The following is a 24,371-nucleotide window of genomic DNA, read 5'->3' on the forward strand; positions in this document are numbered from 1 at the left end:
TCTGAGGTTGTTAAAATTATCTCAAGATTATATGTTGCATACTAGGCAGGGCTAGGACGAGTCCAAATTTACTACCTGGGTACCCACCCCCCTATTACCTGACCCTACCCGGGTACCCACTGTAGGTCCCAGGAGATGTCTCAAAATGTCCTATTGGGGACATTTTTAGAATAGCCCTGGCCAAACGTAATCAGATACATGTATTAAACAATCTGGTCATTCCTACACTGAAGTTGAATTAAGTTATATCTTTATTCAACCATATGAAAAATCAGAAGGAATGGGTGCATGGTCAGAAGAAATTCGAACATCAGTGACTTGAAGTGTAACCATAGAGTTCTAGATGATTTTTTGTCTATAAACAACCCGTCCCAGCCTTAATACTAGGTTTACTTGGACAGATTATTTTTCTTGAATTTATATACATTCATATTGGCAATAATCAGTTGAGACAGATACTATATTTTTTTGTTACTTTTACTATATGTTTATTATCATGTCACTATTTTATGATATTACAATTATTCTATTTGTATGTACTACATGTACATGTACTATCAGCATCCTCATGAGAAATATCATTATTTGTACTTATGAACAAGAAATATGCATATTGACGTTTAGAAGTGTATGAGACGATAAACTCTACAGTGCAGTTCTCTCAACTAAACGACATTCCATTAGAGCATCTTATCTAAGCATTGAGATCTACATACAGTATTGGGTGAAGTGTGGGGGGCAGTCGTCTCAGGAAATGCAATTTTTGCCATGCAGATTTGCGTTCCTTGGGCATGCCCCAAACCTATGATAGTGGTGGGAACCCTGTTTCACCCTGATTATGTTTCTTGGTTTCTCAGCACCATACCCCTAAGACTTGTATAACTTTGGGCTTTCCTCCCACATCAAGCTGACATGCCGTGATATAACTGGATTACTGTTCAAATCGGTGTTAAAACCATCCCACTCACTCACTCCATACAGTGCAGACACAGGCCATAATCAGGCGATGTTAAGGGTAGTGGATGGTTTGTTGACTGTGTTTAGCAAGTCTGCCTCCTGAAAGTTTCAAGGGATTGGTGCTGCCCCATACCTGGGACATGTTACATTTTGTTTGAAAGATGCGATTATTCACCCAGCAGTGGATGGGTACCCAGTAGGATGAGATGGTAATGTTGCTGTTAACCTTCGTGCACCTCAGAGGCAGCTTGGCTTGTATACTCTCCAGGGAGCTGAGAATGAAATTTGAGAGCACACTGATCCATTGATTTCCCTGGGTAAAACCACCATTAACATTCACTTGGTGAATGGAATCTAAAATATAATAAATGAATTTATTATTATTATTATTATTATTATTATTATTATTATTATTATACAAGTATTGATGATACAATAATGTATTTGCTTCATAGCTGTTTTTGTTGTGATGAAACCTCAAGAGCCTCCGCCAGTTATTTTTTAGAGATGTTTGTAAACCTTTGCAACATTCCCCTTCAGATTGATCTATATGCATGTTGCTATACATATTTATTTGCCTGTATCCTTTGTTCATTAATATATTCTAATAATAGCTACCATGTCTATGTTTGTTTATGATACTCACTGTAGATGGTTGTTGCATTAGATAGATTTCTGAATTGGCTCAGCTGTATAGAAATTAGAGGTGAAACGACACATCGGTGTATTGGTGCATTGTGAGTTTTCATGCGACAATACAATACACGATACATGTTTTACTGTGTCCATACAAGACATAAGATAGTTACTCCTCATTTAATGACCTGCCCCCATCCCCCAGCTCTTTTGTCAGTCAAATATTGCAAAATGTGTTGTAATAAACTTTTCAAGTTCACTACTAAATTGGCCCCTATGACCCTGTCTACAACTAACTTTTCCTTTTGAACCTGCTCGGAAATATTAATAGTCAGGAAGTTTCCACCAATTTGACGTAAATATGTGTATCATGATACATAAGGTATCAGGACCTATGTATTGTGACGTGTATCGTATCATGACCTTCCTGTATTGTCTCATTCCTAATAGAAATCCATCCACCCTAATCCATCTGTCTGTCTTCTGACCATCTATTTAACCTTCAATATCGGCAGTGCCGCCAACCATGTTTTAGAGGTAGGTTGTTTTTGAAGTTTCAGAGATCCATGGGAGCATTTTATGGAATAGCTTCTGTTAGATGAAGAGTGAAGAATATTTTGTATTTACCACTGGTAAGTTGGCTTGTTATGTATATTTGATAGATGTATCAGTTACATGTTCATGCATATCCTCAATTCAAGTTGCAACATCATATTATCTTTATAGGCTTTTAGAAGTTTGTTATACAGTCGAACCTGGATGTGTCAAACTTGGATGTGTCAAATTCCCGGTTGTCTCGAATTCATTTGGGAGTCCCAAGGATCCAATTTAAGCATAAAAGCCCCCTGGTTACGCAAATAGTTCAAAATATTATAAAAATGTCCACACACTCACACTCGCCAAACGTTCAGCTTACTTCCAGACACAATTGACTGACCTAACTGCGATTGACATGATTGATGCAATTACGTCAAAGGCAGGATACTTTCTAACATCAAGCCTCTAATTCAACAAGCACACCTTGCATCAATGGTGCAAGGCTGACTCCTGTACACACATCGGCAGCAAGTTGTCCTCGTTAACTGCTGATGACTCATGAAATTGACAAATCGGTAAAACGGATTTAGGTTATGTTAGTGAATCTATTATTAGAGATGTGGCTTAAACAATGACGTCAATCCAGATGGAGATAGTGATATCGAAGATATGCCTGAGTTGCCGTACCCTTCACTATCAGCAGCCAGAGCACTGAAATTTACGTACGCCTTGAAATCTATTGTTGCATCCTGACCTGGTAATCATCTCTCATAACATGATGTTTGATCTTTGAAACATCACTTTGTAGGTTGTCAGAATGACAGGGTGGGAGAACATGACATATAGATGTATATGCATACAAATGAAGCGTTTGGCATGAAGATCCAGGGTATAATAGGCCTTCAGCAACCCATGCTTGTCATAAGAGGCGACTAACGGGATCGGGTGGTCAGGCTCGCTGACCTTGTTGATGCAGGTCATTGTATCCCAATTGCCCGGATTGATGCTCATGATATCAATCACTGGATTGTCTGGTCCAGATTTGATTATTTACAGACCGCTGTCACAAAGCTGGAATATTGCTGAGTGTGGCCTTAAACAACAAACAAACAAACAAGTAAACAAATGTAATGTTTTTCTCAGTTTTCTGTTACCAGCCCAGTGTCAGCTATCAGCGATTAACTAACCCGCCCTCCCTGTAACTTCTACTGTGCACAGGTGTTGGGCAGTCACGACTTTAGTCACTCAAGTTGTTTCGTGGATCTATAACAACAGCAAATATTTGCCATGGTTTAATCATGTTGATAGATATATTTACGTCATTGAAATGAGAACCTGTATATGTTAATCTCATGGTGCATGGTATTGCAGGATCACACATGTTCGAATGCAGTTATTGTTTGTTAATGTTGAATTGTGACATCCTATATTAGGGACTGAGCATTGTCCTGTATTGTTTAATGCATTCTGTTTGAGGATCTTGATTTCCAATATTGATTTGCCTATCTACATATTCATAGGTGGGCAAGAGGGGAACATTTATATTTTTATGATCTGATATTTTTATGAATTCTGAAATTGTGAAAATATGTTTTTTATTGTACAGATGGTGCAATTTGTTACCTAAATCATCCATGACATTGATCATGCTTATGTCATAGCTCAATTTTTTTAACTATGGCGAGTTATCTACTTACTTTTGGGCTAAAATAATAATAGACTTGGTTCGCAGGCACCGCCCGCATCATCATAAAGTCTGCCGCACGTTTCATGTTATTTCCATTTAAAAAAATGATAATAATCTTCAAATATTCCTCACCTCGAACACACAACCTGGCAATTAAATGCTAAAATACCGGTACTTAAGAACAACAGAATTTCCCCGAAATTATTGTCAACAAAATTTGTTTACATACAACCCCAATAAACAAACCACCACCCGCCCGTGCAATAATTTCAAAAGCCATTGCCTGAGAACAGTTCTATTATTTTTTTAAGCCTTATAAACATTTGTGTTGTATGTATGCAAAGGTGCCATTGAATGCATATCTTCATCAAATGGACCAGGCTTGGGAATAGATAATCTCTTATTGGTAAAAGATCAAAGTTTCCGTTTGTTCATTTGATTACCTTGTTGTAAATTAACAACAGGGCATTCTCTACATATGTATTTGCTTAAAATAGATTCATGGGAATTGATTGTTTCGGTGGTTCATAAAGCTGTTGCAGCACAAAGAAATGTTGGAACCAGTCTCTACTGGAATGACTTAAGCAGAAACAGATGTACTGACTATGCTCTTGGAATGTGTTTGTACTGGTTTCTTTGTGCGTGGAGATTTGCATAAATCAGATACTTCATCAAACGCTCCACAAATGGTTGACAATTCTCTCAATGGTGAACAGTGTATGTAAGATAAGGAAAATACAGATGACCCAACTGCCAACACTGTCAAAAGAAAGTTGCTCCAAATTATGATAATCCCATCTTCCCGAGGCAAGTGAGTTAACTGACTTAAAAAGTCCAGGGTCCACCCTTGCCAAACTAGGCTGGAAATCCTGGGCTCGATCGTAGCACCACCAGTGGTTATTACGAATTATGTCCCTTCTAAGCCCCTCTTCTAATCAAGATCTATGTTGTGATAAAACGGGTCTTTCATCGCGATGTGCATCTAATCACGTGAGCACTTTGATCAAAAACCTGAAAAGACTTGGAAAATATCTATTAACAAACAAGTTTGCAGTGCCCATGCTTTGCAAATCCTGCACTCGACCAAAATCTGCACGACAGTTTACTAACCGGATTTTGATTTCGTTGCACGATTTTGATTGGACTATGCACAGACTCGTTAGTCCAGCAAGAATGTAACTCCATAATACCAGCCTAGTTCGGCAAGGGTGGAAACTGGACCTTTGTAGTCCACTGATGTTTTATATTGTTTGAGTTTCATGTCTGAGAGGATATGTTCATTGTAACTCTCATCCCCAAGTTTGTCCCCCAAAAGAGAATAATCATGTTTGTGTATTTATACCTGATATATATGCCCAAGCTAGGGCTGGGACGAGTCCAAATTTACTACCCGGGTACCCACTGTAGGTCTCAAGAGGTAGGTACAAACTGTCCGATTGAGAAAAGTTTGACCGTAGTCCTGGCAAAATGTGTTTAGATACATGTTTAAAACGATCTGGTGTATTCACTGAAGTAGACTGATGTTTTACTTTTATTCAAACCTATAAAAACCAGAAGGAATGGGCGTAGTAGTCCGAAAGAACTGCGAACATTAGTGACTTATAGTGTAACCATAGAGTTCTAGATAATTTTTGTCTGTAAACAGTATATCATGTGACTAACCAGGGGTCCGGGTAGTGCTGTGGGTACCCAGGTCCTACTCATTACCCACCCGACCCGAGTACCCGAGTTACCCGTCCCAGCCCTAGCCGAAGCATGCATGTACGCTCTCAGCTATGGAGGCTGTAGTACTAGAGGTTGTCAGCACATGATACTTAATACCCAGTACCTTTGCATCTATTTTACCAATTGTCTGTGAATGCTGTTTTAGAATTCATATTTTAGTTATATTCATATATTATTATATTCAAAGGTCTTTAGAAGAAGCATATCTTATTATGGTATATGGTAATCATATCTATGTTATTGTCACTATTCTGTCCTACTAAGCTGTCAGTTATTTGAATTTTTTAACATTTTCAGTATTATTCTTAGCATTTGTTTATTTTTTGTTTTTATTTAAGGTTATCTTTAGTTTACAAATTATTAGTCATATTTTTGTTTAGTCAGACTTTTCTCAAAACATGTAACATATATCTGTAATACATCTGTTGGCAGTTTGCCAGTATCTCTATTAAGATCCTCCATAGTGTGGGAAGGTTTGCCACAGATGCAAAACAATTTTTGCTTTATTAAACAATTTGATATGACCCATAATTGTTTGCTTGTCATCTTAAGAGTGAGTGAGTAAAAATTTGTTTTGTCACATCATCTGTATTTTAACCATATAGCAACTCTCATCATAAGAAATGTAATAGTAAGTGAGTATGGTTTCACGCCGCTTTTAGCAATATTCCAGCAATATCACTGGCGGGGGACACCAGAAATGGGCTTCTCACATTGTACCCATGTCGGGAATCGAACCTGGGTCTTCGGTGTGAGAAGCAAACTCTTGAACCACTAGGCTACCCCATCTCCTTAAGAAATGCAATAACTCTTTGTTGTGACCCCAAAACATTGAGGTAATTGCTTGTGGTAACTGGGTATTAACTTGGATTGGATGTTGGATACAGAGATTTTGTTGATGTTGTGGCATCCCACCTGGTTGACGTGGAGCATTGCTCATATCTACAAATGGCCAAGAGTTAATTATTTACAGGCTGCTGGGATATTGCTGACTGACACATACAAATAACCACAAAAAGATACCTGTTGTATATTTGTGTGTACCCTGGTATATTTGTTCCCATATGTACCATGGTATTCAGAGTTATCCACTGAGTTGCATTCCTTGGTTGTGCCAGGATCTCCTTCTGATGGTTTGAATCCTAGTAGTACCCTGATTATGATCCTTGGTTTGTCAGCACCATAATTATACTCTCACTCCATCAGGAGGGGGCACGGGTGGTCCAGTTGTCTAAGGCACCACGATTCGCTGTGCAGAGTTGCGTCTCCTTGGCACGCCCAAAACCTATGATTGTGGGTTCGAATCCCGGTTTGCCCCGATTATGTTTCTAGGTCTATCAGCACCATAATACCTGTGCTCGTGGGTTTCACCGAAGTGGTAAACGTCTGAGACTTGCATCACTTCTGGCTTTCCTTCCACATGAAGCTGACAAGCAGCGATATAACTGGAATAATGTTAAAAGCAGTGTTAAACTCAACTCACTCACTCACTTCATTAGATACTATGTTTTCTCCTTTATCCCCTCTTCATTCGCTCCCTCACAATTCTCTTTCACACCATTCTGCCCTTCTCACTCCACCCCTCTCTCTTTCTGCCTCCATGGTCTAGTTGATACATCTGCTTAAAGGGAAATACTAAAGGACTTTAAAAGAGTGTGTTAACCTAGACCAAGAGGTTCAAGCTAGATGAACACAATAGCGCTGTCAAAATTGTATGCAAAATTATGTGCTTCGCCAAGGTATACAATGGACTTAATCGAGTGTTCTAACTTAAACCCCAAGGTCAAAGTTAGTCTATATTTTACACAATGTCAAAAAAAAAAGTTTCGTATGTTGAGCACTTATGCACATGCAAATAAATACCTTGGCCATGCAACCTGTATTGAAGACAGGTGATTCATAGACATGAACACCCGTGACAAACATTAGAGACAGTGTTTGAGTTTTCTTTGTCTGCCTGGCATTTTGCATTGGCAGTTAAAAGGACTCTTTGCCGGGGAGTGGGGTATTCAGGTTAAACTGAAGCATGACTTTTAGGACAAGTACAGTACAGGCGATTACAGTCCCAGTCACTGTATATACTACTGACAAGAAATAAGGGAAATGATAGTGAATGTGTAATGACGATACATGTCTGAAGAATTAATTTTGGGCGTGTAGATCAATATCCAGGTGTGTCCACCATTTTGGGCGATACATGCAGGACACCTTGATGGCACATTGTTGATTAACTTGCGAAAGTGAGTGAGTGAGTTTGATTTTACGCCGTTTTTAGCAATATTCCAGCAATATCACGGCGGGGGACACCAGAAATGAGCTTCACACATTGTACCAATGTCGGGAATCGAACCTGGGTCTTCGGCGTGACGAGCGAACGCTTAACCACTAGGCTACCTGACCGCTCAACATGCGAAAGGCTTCCTTTGGCATTGCCCGCCATTTCGCCCGATGAGCTGCCCCAAGCAAGTGCCACGTTGGCGGGTGCTGGGTCTCTGGCCTACTCTCCACCCGGAAACATCCCACAGATACTCTATTGGGGACATGTCTGGCGACTTGGCGGGCAGGTCCAATGACATGGGCACGATGTAAACCGGCGTTGTCATCTTGCAGTTCAATATTTCAACCGATAATTGGAATTCGAATGGAACCATGACCGGACGCAACTTTTCGTCAACATATCGCTGGCCAGTCAAATGTCCATTACAATAACCAAATCAGTTCGCCTATCATGTGTGATACTGGCCCGCACCATGGCACTACCGTCCCAATGCCGATCAGATCAAGTCAAGTAGATGCCCTGCCCTGCCCTGCCTTGCCCTGCCTTACTGCTCGCAAGGCGCCAACGTTTTTTGCAATCTGTGAACAGCAGGCAAAACCTTGATTCGTCTGTCAACGTCGTGTAACGTCATTGTCGTACAGCATATCACTGGTGTTACCTCGCCTTCCCCAAACATTGCCGCCCATGGTAAGCTGTTCGAAAATCGCCTTCCTGTTATTGTACGGAGTTCTCTATTGATAACAGGTGAAGATTTTGACCTATTGCTATTACAGTAACGAGACGATTTTGTCTGGGTGTCGTTTTGTGGGCCTGCCACGTTGGACGGTACTTGTTTCACAGTCGAGAACTTACACTTTTGGAATTGCCAAATCTTCAGGCAACTCGGATATTGACGTCACGGTATTGTAAACGTACACATCAACGATAGATACTTTTAAATAATTAGTTTCCTTATTTTTTGTTAGTGGTTAAGGTGCCATTATCCTGAACGCGGTAAAATCCCATTTCACCTCACGTTTTCCCAATACCTATCCGTTCTGGAGAGCCTCCGTGGTGTAGTGGATACAGCGTCTAGTAGGTCGGTAGTTCGGTCCTCTACGCGGTCACAGCTAAAGATGTTGAAAGATAACACTTGTTTCTTGTCGTAAAAGGCGACTAACGGGATCGGGTGGTCAGACTGATGCATGTCATCGATCCCATTTGCGTGGATCGATGCTCATGATATTAATCACTGGATTGTCTGGTCAAGACTCGATTATTTACAGACCGCCGTCATATAGCTGGATTATTGCTGAATGCGGCGTTAAACAACAAACCAACCAACCAACCCTGCCTGTCGCTCGGCAGTAAGGCGATAAAACAAGGACTGGTCGGCACCCATCGCTATACATAAGTGCAATGATCTTGAACGCGACCTTAAACCCCATTTAAACTCGCCTATTCGTTCGCTCACTCCATACTTCTTTGTCTCCATCCCTTTAGAAGCCTATCAGAAGGATGGTACATCTGAGGATAGCAACACGTCAAGTAGTTATGCATAAAGTTCCCAAAGGTTAAATGACATGCAAAATTCATTTAAAGAATATCTTTACTACAGTCTTAAAAACAAAATTTTCAAATTTACACAGCAGGGTTCAAAAAGACTTTTGTTGATACCAGTTGTTCTCAGAAGCAGGATGGCATATTCACCAGAGCGGTAAGGACTATATATGTTTTATTCATGACAAACAGCGGGGCTGCATGTGACGCTCACTCCAGCCATTCACTGCATAAAAAGACAAAATCCCACGTCGTCACTGAATGGGGTTTTCAAATAGTCTTTATTCCTTGCCCAGCTCATGTCATGTCAGCCTGTCGAAACCACCTCTTTTCTTCTGATAATTTTAGTACAATGCTAAATATATCCATAAATCATTCCTTGTTTACGTCGCTTTTTGAAAGGCGCGAGTGTCTGTCCCGTTTAACAACAGAGCGGGGTTAAGGGTATGCCAACAGTTTCAGAAACAGGACTGTAGGTATTCTGTTTTTCTTTAAACGTTTTTCTTTTTCCAAGAAACGAAATCCCGTCCTTTGAAATGGGTCATACCAGGGAGACTATACAAAGATATAGATTGCCTGGATATACATGTATACTCCTCAGTGAACTTCAGCGGGCAATGACAAATCACGCCCAAGACAACTTCGACAATCTCTGCTCGTCGCAAGAGGCGACTTGGTTGATTGTGTGTCATCGTATCCCGACGACGATTAGCTCTGCTCATAATACCAATCACTGGTTTATCTAGTCCAGTTGATTGTGTGTCATCGTATCCCGACGACGATTAGCTCTGCTCATAATATAAATCACTGGTTTATCTAGTCTAGATTCGATTATGTACAGGCCGGACTATTTTCGAGTGCGGCTTTAAACAACAAACAACAACAAAATAATCATCGAGCAATGCTTTAAGCATTCAGAACTGTAGCTGACAAACCTGTGGCTGATAGCATGAGCATCGATCAACATCAAGGTACGATGGCACAAAACTCGGTCCTGCGACATTGTGAGAATCAGTCGCATAAAGCTTAAAGAAATTCAAACTCATTTACCTAAGTGATCTCAATGTTATAACTGATCTCAATTACTGTTCAATTGTACCGAAGGGGGAATAGCATCCTTACCGATACACACTGTTCCGCAATAGAGGAATAGAATATCTACCGATATACACTGTACCGCAATAGAGGAATGGAATCTCTAACGATACACACTGTATCGCAATAGGGGAATAGTATCTCTACCGATATACACTGTATCGTAACAGGTGAATAGTATCTCTACCGATATACACTGTATCGTAACAGGTGAATAGTATCTCTACCGATATACACTGTATCGTAACAGGTGAATAGTATCTCTACCGATATATACTGTATCGTAACAGGTGAATAGTATCTCTACCGATATACACTGTACCGCAATAGGGGATAGTATCTCAACAGGTACACACTCTGTCGAAATAGGGGAATAGTATCTCTATCGATACACACTGTTAAGCAGTAGGGGAATAGTATCTCTACCGATTAACACTGTACCGCAATAGGGTAATATAATCTCTACCGATACACACTGTAATGCGATAGGGGAATAGTATCTCTACCGATATACACTGTATCGTAACAGGTGAATAGTATCTCTACCGATATACACTGTATCGTAACAGGTGAATAGTATCTGTACCGATATACACTGTATCGTAACAGGTGAATAGTATCTCTACCGATATATAGAGAATACTACACTCATTCTCGTTAGATACCATTTTTACGAAACGAGTGGACTTTCTATGGTATCTGACCGAGCGAAAGTTTCGTAAAAATGGTATCTAACGAGAATGAGTGTGGTATTTTATTTATTACCCACGTTGAATATATATTTAAGTGTAAATACATAACAACTTGCGTTCGTTGACAGACCATACTTAACCCTCTGGATGCCGAGTTTTTTTTCTGACGCACATTATCCTAAGATCGGTTGTGCGAGAATTGCGCTCACGCGGCACTGTATCTACCTCTGGCTATAAAATTACGCAGAGGTGGAGAATATTAAATTCCCTATTTAATTGTGTAAAGTTAACTGCAAGTATTAAACCGGTTTAAAAAAAATACACTTCTAAGTGTTGCCCGAGAATTTTTTCTGCCTTGAAAAACAGTAAATTTCTCCGCTTTTTATCGTACACCCATAAAAGTACTGTGCGACGATTTTTTTTTATGTACAAGCTTTACGGAATCTGTGAGCGAACAAATTACTGCCTAATATCTGAACGACATAACTATATACCAAATGGAGTTATATGCGTAAGTATAACGACAAACATGCAATGCCAAAAATAGCTTGCCGTAAATGACGAAAACTGATTTTTCTCTATGACGTCAAAAGGCGACAGAGAGGTTACAGCGTTCGTTTTCACACCTAACATATTTTGCTTGATTTCATCCAGCCACTTTGTATTGGTGACAAAGACCATTGTTCATATGATTCTAAAATGTATGAGGAATTCAAGGATGTGTGTATGGCAGATAATTTTGAAATATACGCGATGTTACAGGCGTCTCATAACCGGTGTACCTGAAACGTGATTTTGTAAACATTATCCAACATGGCGGAAAGTTCACTTCGGCGTTCGTGTTTGCGTATTTTCCAAAACATTCGAAACGATTCTCGGGTTATCGGAGACGTTTTGGAATGATCATTGGTGATTTCTTAAAAGACAGATACCCGTGATCACTAATATGCTATTTTTGAAATTCATTTCAACGAGTAAATATCCTAAATTTAGATTTCTAAACATGCTGTAAATAACGCCGTGTGTGGTGATTTAGTAATGTGTAAAAAATGGCGACATTTACGATGTACCTTATTTTCAGAGGTCATTTTCAGCAATTTTGCTTGGTCTAAAATGCCAGTGGATGATATCACAGAACAGGGAATTTCCCACCTTATTCAAAACTGTGATGTGTATTTGTGTGGGTGATGTATTTTGAATTTTATTCGACTTCAAAGTGAGGGTTGTAGAGGAAAGACATATATGTCCCTCTGGCATCCAGGGGGGCGGTCGGGTAGCCTAGTGGTTAAAAGCGTTCGCTCGTCACGCTGAAGACCCGGGTTCGATTCCCGACATGGGTACAATGTGTGAAGCCCATTTCTGGTGTCCCCCGCCGTGATATTGCTGGAATATTGCTAAAAGCGGCGTAAAATCAAACTCACTCACTCACTCACTCTGGCATCCAGGGGGTTAAACCGGTTGCAAAATCTGGTTGCGCATGAATATTGATATATGACCAAATATGGGCATTGTTGACATGTTTATGCATACGCATTAACAACATGCGCCTGCTGATCTGTTTGCAAACAAACCAGCACCGACGCTGAAGATCCTTTTGGAAGAAAGTCTTCAACTTATGGTAATTCAAGCGCCATGTTGTTAGTACGCAGGACACCGATAAGAAAATTTGAAATGTCACATTAGCGCCGCGCTTTGAATATCGGACCAACAGTCACACGCATCATACTGCCGGGATCCCGTCTGCGCAATCAAAATGGTTCGGTTTCCTTGATCTATCAGCTGAATTTATATCATGTCCGTACCATTTTGGAAGAGGGAAATCAGACTGTTCGCCAAAGACATTCATGTTAACTGTACTGTACTGAAGACGTGAAAATCAACAAACTCAAATCTACTTGCATGTCAGTGACAGCTTCGAACGATCGAAGGGCAAGGTCGCCACCGGAATAAGAAAAGACAACCGCGATCCACTCACAGCGTTTTACTCTAGAGATAGGGAATGTTACTGTTCACATTTGGGATGTTTGGGGCCACAAAATCAGAAGTCAGGCACACTTCCACGGAGTTTTCGAATGATTTGTATCGGAACTGTGAACTTTAAGTGATCTGGTCGTGCTGTCGTGTACGTTCATTCATGAACAACACCTCCCGAAACAGCGCCACAACATACGCTTCAAAGGGGACACCGATGGCACAACCGGATCATCCCAAGTAAGTCTAGATATCTGTCCAGATAGTTTAAACAGACTTCATTTCACCACGCTTATCCTTTTACGTTACATCAAATTGAAAGTTGCGAAAATAGTCGGGTGCGTCACGCTCAAGGGACGCGCTCGATCGGCAGTCGTACATTGTAAATCGATTTATAGATCTAGCTCGATTATACGTCTGTAGGAGCTCAATGCATAACTTATATAGAATGCAAACCGAATTTGATGCGTGTGGCTATCTTGTTTGGTTTAATAAAGTGTTTGTAAATATCTCTCGTGCTCATGAATTTCTTCAGTTCTGCCTTGTAATCGCAAAATGAATGACGTCTCGCGATTTTTTATGAATGAAAAAAGTAGTCCCGGTGTGACAGAGGTCACGGTTATCCAATCAAAACGAATAAAACAAGGTCAACCTTGTACGACACACGTGTGACGTACGGATTTAGTATCTTACCACCTGTATCTTCACCACGTGGGTAATAAATAGAGAATACTACACTCATTCTCGTTAGATACCATTTTTACGAAACGAGTGGACTTTCTATGGTATATGACCGAGCGAAAGCGAGGTCAGATACCATAGAAAGTTCACGAGTTTCGTAAAAATGGTATCTAACGAAAATGAGTGTGGTATTTTATTTATTACCCACGTTAAATATATATTTAAGTGTAAATACAAAACAACTTGCGTTCGTTGACAGACCAAACTGAAACCGGTTGCAAAATCTGGTTGCGCATGAATATTGATATATGACCGAATATGGGCATTGTTGACATGTTTATGCATACGCATTAACAACATGCGCCTGCTGATCTGTTTGCAAACAAACCAGCACCGACGCTCAAGATCCATTTGGAAGAAAGTCTTCAACTTATGGTAATTCAAGCGCCATGTTGTTAGTACGCAGGACACCGATAAGAAAATTTGAAATGTCACATTAGCGCCGCGCTTTGAATATCGGACCAACAGTCACACGCATCACACTGCCGGGGTCCCGTCTGTGCAATCAAAATGGTTCGGTTTCCTTGATCTATCAGCTGAATTTATATCATGTCCGTACCATTTTGGAAGAGGGAAATCAGACTGTTCGCCAAACACATTCATGTTAACTGTACCACCCTTTACTGAAGACAACAAATCAACAAACTCAAATCTGCTTGCATGTCAGTGACAGCTTCGAACGATCGAAGGGCAAGGTCGCCACCGGAATAAGAAAAGACAACCGCGATCCACTCACAGCGTTTTACGCTAGAGATAGGGAATGTTACTGTTCACATTTGGGATGTTTGGGGCCACAAATTCAGAAGTCAGGCAAACTTCCACGGAGTTTTCGAATGATTTGTATCGGAACTGTGAACTTTAAGTGATCTGGCCCCGATTTCTCGAAACAAACTTAAGTTTTTACTCAAATCTCAAACTGAGTTTGCAAAAAAAACTCAGCTGAGTTTTTTACTCAACTGCATTTCTCGAATCAAACTCAGCAAAAACTCAGCTGAGTTTTTAACTCAGCACTTAAGTTCGATCTCAGTTTGTTTTTTTATGCGATGTAAGCGGCCTTGGCGCGAGATTTGACTTCCGTTTCCAATGTAAACACGGATGCGCGTGATGTTACGTTTTGTCGTCTGCTAACATATCCGCGATGGCTGAAATCAAACGGAGGCCGAATTGGACTGAAGAAGAGCGAATTGTACTAATTGACAATGTTAACAAAATTCAGCATCGATTGTTTGGAAAATTTAAAGGATGCGGTACTCAGAAGGGAGGAAAAATCAAAGAACAAGCCTGGGAGGAGGTGGTGAATGCCCTAAATGCGTAAGTCACATAGTTGCAGTTGTTATAGTATCACTCTATTATCGCGGTGTCGGCAAATCTCGTAATCCACACACCTATCGACTGTTTACTTATGCAAATCTAAGTACGATAGTTAATCGCATGATCGAATACAGGACTGGTTGCGGTATGTAACGACTACTTGCAAGTATACACACGTTAACAGTTTTGATGATATTTTCTGGAATGTTTTTGAAGTGGAAAAGTCCCTACCTCCAATCAATTTTTTTAGGCAATGTCGCATGACCCATGCGGCCGAGGTCGTATGCATACTGAATATGCATAATCCAAAACAGGAAGTGATGAAAAACACATAATCCACACGTATTACACCAAAATAGCCATAGCGAGATGATTTAGAGTTGCCCGCCCTTGAGTCGCCAATGACGGGAAGCTTTGTTTACCGAATATTGGATAAAAAGAATCAGCATCGATCAATACCAATGGATGTGTCATAGTTCAATAATGAATAAGAAACATTTTTTCGTTTTACATAGTTACTGTGTTAGTAAGCATTCGCCGTTACGATCCACTATAAATTAATCACCGCGATATTATATTAAAGAGTACCATCATCATTTACACCTTGTTTACTGTCTCGATTTCACTGAAAACACGAAGGTTTGGCTAAAGAGAAGTCGGGAACTAAGAGACGGGAAGAACAGTTATACCGAAATATCATATTTGTGGCATGTTAAAGTGGATGAAATTAAGTTTGGAAGTTTCCGGTATATCTGGGCCTTGACATCAGGAAAACCTAAAAAGGCTTTAGCTGCATGAGGGTCGTGATTGGGATGTACTGTATTTCCGCTCTAATAACAATGATAATAATAAGATATTAATAATAATACGTACGTTTCTGTAATTTTTACTGGACTGTTTTAGGAGTGAGATATGTCTCAGTAGATAAATGAATTTTTGAAACACAAGTACATATTTTCAATTGTGATTCATCTCTGGCCAAGAATCATCATGAGGTAGGTACTGAAATATTTGCAAAACGTGCTTGTGCTCTGCTCCCATTGATGTCTGAAGCAGGTCTGAGAAGTATCGGGTTCAACGTCCTTTGCAGTGAGTTAGATTTGCATACATTTATTATTTTAGCAAGTGCAATGGATTCACACATTTAATTATTAATTTAACTAGTGTGATGGGTTCACGCATTTATTATTTCAACAAGTGTGATGGGTTCACGCATTTATTATTTCAACAAGTGTGATGGGTTCACGCATTTATTATTTCAACAAGTGTGATGGGTTCACACATTTATTATTTTAACATGTGTGATGGGTTCATACTTGGATGTTTATGATAACAAAGTGTTTATTTATAATATTTAAGTTAGATGTAATGAAGCTTTTGAATGGTAGTCTTAAAGATTAATCTTTAGACATCGGTTCGATTCCGGTCGAAGGCAAACACATCAAAAAACATTATTCACTGCATGTATTTGTATTTTGTGATGCAATGTTCTTGTATTAATACCCTTATTATTAATAAATGTTGCAATAACACATTATTTAAGTGCAAAACATGTTTTTATTTTTGGTATTTAAATTTTGATGTCATTAGGATACTTTTACTCATTTAATTAATGGTATGTCACACTAAATGTAACATTAAGAAACAACTGAAATACCATGAATGAAGACAGGTACATGGATGCATACATTTGATGTACTCCAGCATATTGGTATTGTATACATTAAAATGTAATTCACACTTATGTAACATTGACACAATTACAGTGACTTAACACTGGACAAACAGTTATATGATATTTATGTATAATACAAGTATTTAATTTTTTTGCCATGGGGTCCATGACAATGAAGAAACATGTCTATGTCTGTCCTACCTGTTGATAGGTAGGTAGGTGAAAATTGGAGGCACTGAAAACACCATTAGTGGTAAGTCAGTAAGACAACAAATTGTTGCATATATCATAAAAATACACAGGCATTTTGTTGAGTGTGAGATCAAGGAAAATATTTAATTTCATCACTTGAGTAACATTATCATGATGGTCTGTATTTCTATTTTAACAGAAAATCAGGAGAGGTGAAAAGAACAGTTGAGGAGGCAAAAAAACAGTATGCCAATCTGAAACAAAGAGGTTCGACATTTACAGTCTATACAAGTATCAGCATATGAAAACTAATTAACAGATACAAGTACATCAATGCAGCTGAAGGCCAGCATAATCAAAATATCTGACAGGAATTAAAACAATGAATAAATAATAACAGAACTTACTCAATAAGAAAACAATAACATTGTTGTCATCGTCATTTCAGTATGTTAATTTCAGTATGTTATTTACAAAGGTAAATTAATAATGTCATCACAAGCAGATTTAATAAGTTATATGGTGATTTGTCTTCAGCCAAAGACAAATCTGATGCCATCAGACGTCCCAAAACTGGTGGTGGGCCAAAGCCAGTCTCGCCCTCATTTGCCGAGACGTTGATCATTGAAAATCTACAAGATCGACCTACCCTGCAGGGTTTGTTAGATGGCTTTGACACTGAAGGTATAATAAATATGCACATGCTTAATATATATATCAAGTATATCACTGCTTTTATAAAAATATAATGAATAATAATTATGAAAACAATTGGAAAAAATAAAAATTAAACACTCATCACAGATGCTTATGAGTATATGTGATAATGTGATAAAATATGTTGACAATTAAAAAAATGATAATGAAAATACATAATTAGTCTTATAGCTATTTCATGTTCACTGCATACATAAAAATAATAGAGTCCTAAAAATAAATACACAACAAACATATAAACAAAGAGAATGGCTATAATGATTTTGTTAATGAATGCTTCAGATTTCAGTGGAACACTATCTGCAACAACTGCATCAGAGGATCCGGGGTTGGGCATGGACATGTTGTCATATGAGCCCAGTAAGTTCTAAATAATGTACATGTCAGATTTCACGTGTTTACACATATGTCAGCTTTGTACTAAAAATTGAATTGAATAACTTCCTAGAGAAAACAGCAGCACGTAGCGCATTTTTGTGAAATAAAGGTACATATGTCAATGAAAAAAACCTGGTTTAGCATTTATGTATGATTAAATGCAAATATATTTGTGATATAAGTGTTAATTCATCAACAGATACTCATCATGATTTAAACCAAACTCATAAAAATATGGGGCGTTAGGTTATCCTAGTGATTAAAGCGTTAGCTCATCACGCAGAAGACCCGGGTTCGAATCCCGACATTGGTACAATGTGTGAGGCCCATTTCTGGTGTCCCTCGTCGTGATCTTGCTGGAATACTGCTGAGAGCAGCGTAAAACCATACTCACTCACTCATAAAAATACAGTGGAAACATGGATAAGCAATTTATGAATTTGGATGAATTATTATTCTTTCAGATTGCCCGGTGCAACTGGATCTTGTGATTGACAAACAGGGAATTCTACAAGTTCCAACCCCAAGTGCGTGCAATGGTCCTTTCAAGGAGCCACCTCCCAAAAAAGCTAAATTGCATGAGGAAGAAATTCTTACCCTCAGGGCCGAAAAAGATAAATTTTTACAAGAAACAATTACATTAAAAGAACAAGCAGAATACTTTAGATCCAAAAACATCATTGCCAAATTAGAGAAGGAAAAGTTAGAGCTGGAAATACTAATATTAAGAAAGAAATGTGCAACATTAGAAGAAGAGTAAAATGAAATGAAAGTACAAAATGAAGAACATAAAGATAGACGTGTAGTAAAGTTTCAAGATAATAATAATTTATATTATAATAAGAATTAATAATTATGTCAATAGCTATGTTAATTGCAAAGATATATAAATAAATAATACAAGAAAATTTGCCTTTTGGAAAAAAACAATTTAGAATTCAAGGAATTATACTGAATGCCATTCAGTCTCTGTACCAAGGAGTGAAATATTGTGTAAAGGTAATAACAGAAAGAACTGATTGCTTTGAAGTCTCCATGGGTGTGAAACAAGGCTGCTGTTTGTCGCCAACTTTATTTTCAATGTTCATAAATGACTTGGCAGATAAATTCAGTGACCTGAAATGTGGTATTAATATTGATAACTTGAACATTTCACTATTTCTGTATGCTGATGATATTGTGCTCATAGCTCCGGATGAATATAACATGCAGAAGCTTCTTAATGGTCTCGCTGACTGGTCTAAACATTGGAAACTTGGAGTAAACAAAGATAAAACAAAGATTATGCATTGCAGACATGTATCTATCCCTATGGGAACTTACCAGTTTACTTGGGGTTAAATCAATATTGAGTACTGTATGGAATACAGGTATCTTGACATGTGGCTGAATGAACATTGTAATTACAAAAAAAACTGTGACTGAAATTTGTAAATCAGCAAATAGAGCCCTTGGGGATGTGCTAGCCAAGTTCAACAACATAGGTGGTTTAAGTCATGAAGTATTTACTAAATTGTTTGACAGCTGTGCTAGCCAAGTTCAACAACATGGGTGGTTTAAGTCATGAAGTGTTAACTAAATTGTTTGACAGCTATGTTCAACCTGTCCTCAACTACAGTGCCAGCGTGTGGGGTATGAACACATATAAAGAAATTAACTATAAACAGAACAAAGCCTGTCGATTTTTCCTGGGTGTTCGGAAAAATAGCTCAAATATTGCTGTCCGAGGTGATATGGGATAGAGAAATCAACAGACTAAGATTCAAGTTGAAGTGTTTAGATGTTTTCATAGAGCTGTCACAGCCGAACCAGATTCAATAATAGCCTATCCAAACTACCATAATATAAACATATCTGTTTTTAGTAAACAATAGGAAGGTTTGGGCAGATTGAATAAAGAATGGTTGATTGACACGGTTGAACTTGTGCATGATTGAATGTATGTGGGTCATAATGAATAATGCGTGTGATTGATTGACCGAGTTGAATTTCTGTGACTCGCTGATTTGGGACATGTATATGGGGGAAGGGGGAGGGGGTGTGCTAAGCTGTGTGAACTGGTGTCTAGGTTGAATTTGCATGAGAATATGTGTCTGTGGAGTGGGGCGAGGGTTGCTGTATACATATAAAGATATTATTAGTTAAAATGTTTTATTTATGTATTTCATTGATTGTATAATTTTAGGAGTGTCTTTTAGGCCAGTAATGGCCAGGTGTATTATGTACACATGACACATTAATAAACTATATTATTATTATTATTATTATTATTATTATTATTTACATGCATTCCTATTGACAGTAACATTGACGGATCCACATACCTACTTTGTTTAACTAGCAAAGTCACTCATCCCTGACAATACCTGGGCTGTCTAATAGCTCCTGTTTACCTGTACACAAGTATTAGAAGAAGCAGGAAGATATCAGATATTAACCAGCATTATCAAACAAATTGTTAATAGCAAAATTCTTTTGACCACATATTACAAGCATCTATGTATCAAAACAGTTGGGAGCTACATCAAATACAGATAGCATAAATGCATTTATGCATAGGTCAGTAAATGTCAGTTGCAATTTACATTGATAATCTAAAGAAAATTGAACAAGCCCATCCCTTGAGACCTTCCCACTGAAAGTATTTCATATTACAAACATTTAGCTAAAAAACTGCTGGCACAAGTTTTTGCGAACATTGCTACCTGTCCATTCATCAGCAACATGGACAATGACATTATTATTCGTGTCAATATCATCATGATCAACATTTATTATATCTTTTCTATCAATACCAATATTATGTAGAATCACGCAGGCAGTTATAATTTTACAAGCATTTTGAGGTGTTGTTCTTAATCCACTGTGTAGGCAAGAAAATCTTCGTTTTAAAATTCCAAAACTCTGTTCTACTAAAACTCTAGTTCTGCAGTGACTTCTGTTATATCTTTCTTCAGCCCGGCATGAGGTTGTGAGGAAAGGTGTCATTAAGTAAGACTTGCATGGATATCCAGAGTCTCCAAGAAGAAAGCCCTTGTATGTTCCTATAAAATGAAGCAGATCAGAATTTGTGTGATTCTTTCTGGTAACATTTGATCATGACATGCAGAAAATGATTTTTTTACTGATTTAACAGTGATGCAATAACCAATTGTCTTGGAACCATCATAATACATTTTTTAAAAATAATCATTTCAAAAGGCTGTTTACCCCTTTCCCTCAGCAATAAATATTATTGGTTCTGTAAATGAACTGTGTCCTTAAAAGTTTTGTCATTTGGTATAATTTACAGTTCAAATCATGTTAGATTAAAGATGAATTATGAACTCATACCATTTTCAAAAGCAACGCTGATTTTACTGTCCCGGAAGATGCGGCTGTCATGGACACTCCCTGGCCACTTCACAACACAATTGCTGAACTTGTAGTTGGCATCGCATATCATCTGATAAGTGATAGAATTAATAGGTCAGTTCAATACATTTATAAGCACAAAACACAGCATGTCACTGGTCAGTAAACAGATTGATTGAAATTATAACAAAAGAATAATTGAAATGGTATGATTCATATGGCTGCCACTGTGTAGGCAGTGATTTGTGAATTTTAAATATAGATTCTATTTTCATACATATCATGAAACATAAAACGTACATGAACATAAGTGATTTTAGCTTCTGGCAATAACAATTATTAAGTCTCATTAACATAATATTATTACCTGAACATTGAGTGAGTGAAATCCTTTTCGATTCAAATAATCGACTTCATTCCTTGAGGGTGCTATAATGCGGATGAAGGTTCCATCTAAGCAGCCCAGAACATTGGGGAAACCTGAAAAATTAAATTATATGTGTCATTTTTAAGATTCATTAATGATAAATTATTGTTATTATCAATATATTGCCAATTTTAAATAACATTATGTCAAGAATTTTGAGTTGGCTGTTATGGTAATTATCTTTGATTACATTTGATAAAATATTTCATTTCAATTTGATTTTTTTAAACGATTGAAGGCGTTTATTTTTATGCATTTTACAAAAGGTATTGGAAATATAAAGTGTATATGTTAAAATATGATAAACGTAATTTTTATTGGAAGTTTTTGTCAGAATTTCCGGATGCATGTCATGATGATAGCTGTTCGTTTTAGAAAGGGAAAGGTTTTTTATAAAGAAATGACAAGAATTAGAGTAGCTCCCCCTTATTTGACCTAGTAATTAATAACACCACCGAAGAGGCGAGTTGAAGAGGAATCGCTTTCAAACACTCACCTGCAATTTGGAAGAACATTTTCTTGATCTTGTCTGCATCTTGTCCAGTTGGCATACATACAAAATGCCGGAGATGTTCGATCAGACAAGAGCATACATCTCGGACTGACCGAAACACCGAAGACGTTGAAATTATCGAATATGAATCCGCGATCAAAGAATAAAAAGATCCAGTGGCCAGGAAACGCAGGGCGACAAGTACCTGCGTTAAAACAGGTAATGGGCTGCTTCGGTTGGAGCGCCGTTCAAGTTTCTCACAAACAAGGGAAACAATAAATAAAATGCTCTCCGCACGGAAACGGAACCTCATGAATAACTCCTCGGGTTCCATGAACTCAAGAGGATTTTGTCTATCGACTAATCCCCTTGACAATGTTGATTTTTGTTTCTGCCTACGACGCCTACGTCTATTCAACACCGCCATTTTATGACCGACAAAAAAACTTAAGTTACCTTCCTACCTAACTCAACTTGTAAACTCAGTTTGAGTCGAAAATTGAACTCAGTTTGGTTTGAGAAATGCATTTTGCTGAGTTTTCTCAAATTTGAGTAAAAACTCAGACTTAAGTGTGTTTTTGAACTTAAGTTTGTTTCGAGAAATCGGGGCCTGGTCGTGCTGTCGTGTTCGTTCATTCATGAACAATACTTCCCGAAACAGCGCCACAACATACGCTTCAAAGGGGACACCGATGGCACAACCAGATCATCCCAAGTAAGTCTAGATATCTGTCCAGATAGTTTAAACAGACTTCATTTCACCACGCTTATCCTTGTACGTTAAATCAAATTGAAAGTTGCGAAAATGGTCGGGTGCGTCACGCTCAAGGGACGCGCTCGATCGGCAGTCGTACATTGTAAATCGATTTATAGATCTAGCTCGATTATATGTCTGTAGGAGCTCTATGCATAACTTATATAGAATGCAAACCGAATTTGATGCGTGTGACTATCTTGTTTGGTTTAATAAAGTGTTTGTAAATATCTCTCGTTCTCATGAATTTCTTCAGTTCTGCTTTGTAATCACAAAATGAATGACGTCTCGCGATTTTTCATGAATGAAAAAAGTAGTCCCGGTGTGACAGAGGTCACGGTTATCCAATCAAAACGAATAAAACAAGGTCAACCTTGTACGACACACGTGTGACGTACGGATTTAGTATCTTACCACCTGTATCTTCACCACGTGGGTAATAAACACTGTATCGTAACAGGTGAATAGTATCTCTACAGATACACACTCTGTCGAAATAGGGGAATAGTATCTCTACAGATACACACTGTAAAGCAATAGGGGAATAGTATCTCTACCGATACCCATTGTGCCGCAAGAGCGGAATAGCATATCTACAGATACATACTGTATCGCAATAGTGGAATAGAACCGCTACAGATACACACTGTGCCGCAGTAGGTGAATAGTATCTCTACAGATACACCCTGTATCGCAACAGGGGAATAGTATCTCTACCGATAAACACTGTAGTAAAAGGGGTATAGTATCTCTACCGATTCACTTTGTATCGTAATAGGGGAATAGTATCTCTACTGATACACATTGTGCCGCAATAGGGGAATAGTCTCTATAACCTAACACACACTATCACAATAGGATAATAGTTTGACAAGATATAGTATCATCCTAAAACAGCTCACATTAATGCCATATATGTGACGATACGCGGCCTTGACCGACAAGGTGTATCAACATGTATTCAGTTGGCACCCCCAGCGAGGTGAGACCCTTGTTTAGTTATATCGACTCAAGGAAGTGTACACACAACTGCGCAGTTGAAGTTACAATTGCTAAATAATTACATGCTGCCTTTCACCTTATCTCTTGATCGACTTCAACTGCCAAGCTGACATTTTTACAGGTAAAGGCACACACAGGACTTAAGTGTCTCGAGATTATTACCACCTCCGTGGTCTAGTGGTATCAATAATCTTGGACGCGACATTAACC

General features: G+C 38.4%; 2 protein-coding genes across 2 annotated transcripts; one reads left to right on the plus strand and one right to left on the minus strand.

Moving 5' to 3' along the window:
- The first annotated feature begins 14,996 nt into the window (after positions 1–14,996).
- On the plus strand, positions 14,997–20,310 carry LOC139480227 (uncharacterized). Its single transcript, XM_071263254.1, has 5 exons — positions 14,997–15,169; positions 17,236–17,303; positions 17,574–17,720; positions 18,036–18,113; positions 18,596–20,310. The coding sequence occupies exons 1-5, from the start codon at positions 14,997–14,999 to the stop codon at positions 18,889–18,891; spliced, it is 762 nt and encodes a 253-aa protein (XP_071119355.1). The 3' UTR covers positions 18,892–20,310.
- A 342-nt stretch (positions 20,311–20,652) lies between these two features.
- LOC139480186 (putative nuclease HARBI1) lies at positions 20,653–22,999 on the minus strand. The gene is made up of 4 exons (XM_071263217.1): positions 22,409–22,999; positions 21,853–21,965; positions 21,465–21,576; positions 20,653–21,175 (listed from the first exon to the last, which is right to left on the minus strand). Exons 1-4 carry the CDS (start codon positions 22,830–22,832, stop codon positions 20,793–20,795), a joined length of 1,032 nt encoding a protein of 343 aa, XP_071119318.1. The 5' UTR covers positions 22,833–22,999; the 3' UTR covers positions 20,653–20,792.
- Between the last annotated feature and the right edge of the window lie 1,372 nt (positions 23,000–24,371).

The sequence above is a fragment of the Haliotis cracherodii genome, unplaced genomic scaffold, assembly GCF_022045235.1.
Source record: "Haliotis cracherodii isolate W230 unplaced genomic scaffold, xgHalCrac1.p SCAF_4, whole genome shotgun sequence".
NCBI lineage: Eukaryota > Metazoa > Mollusca > Gastropoda > Lepetellida > Haliotidae > Haliotis > Haliotis cracherodii.

What these genes read in the sequence shown, in the direction of transcription:
- LOC139480186 (XM_071263217.1), bottom strand. Translation starts at nt 22,832, where the DNA reads ATGGCGGTGTTGAATAGACGTAGGCGTCGTAGGCAGAAACAAAAATCA. An exon ending in AATGTTCTTCCAAATTGCAG is followed by an intron (nt 21,966 to 22,408) that starts GTGAGTGTTTGA and finishes TTAATTTTTCAG; the next exon opens with GTTTCCCCAATGTTCTGGGC. An exon ending in TTCACTCACTCAATGTTCAG is followed by an intron (nt 21,577 to 21,852) that starts GTAATAATATTA and finishes ATCACTTATCAG; the next exon opens with ATGATATGCGATGCCAACTA.
- LOC139480227 (XM_071263254.1), top strand. Translation starts at nt 14,997, where the DNA reads ATGGCTGAAATCAAACGGAGGCCGAATTGGACTGAAGAAGAGCGAATT. An exon ending in TGCCAATCTGAAACAAAGAG is followed by an intron (nt 17,304 to 17,573) that starts GTTCGACATTTA and finishes ATTTGTCTTCAG; the next exon opens with CCAAAGACAAATCTGATGCC. An exon ending in CATGTTGTCATATGAGCCCA is followed by an intron (nt 18,114 to 18,595) that starts GTAAGTTCTAAA and finishes TTATTCTTTCAG; the next exon opens with ATTGCCCGGTGCAACTGGAT.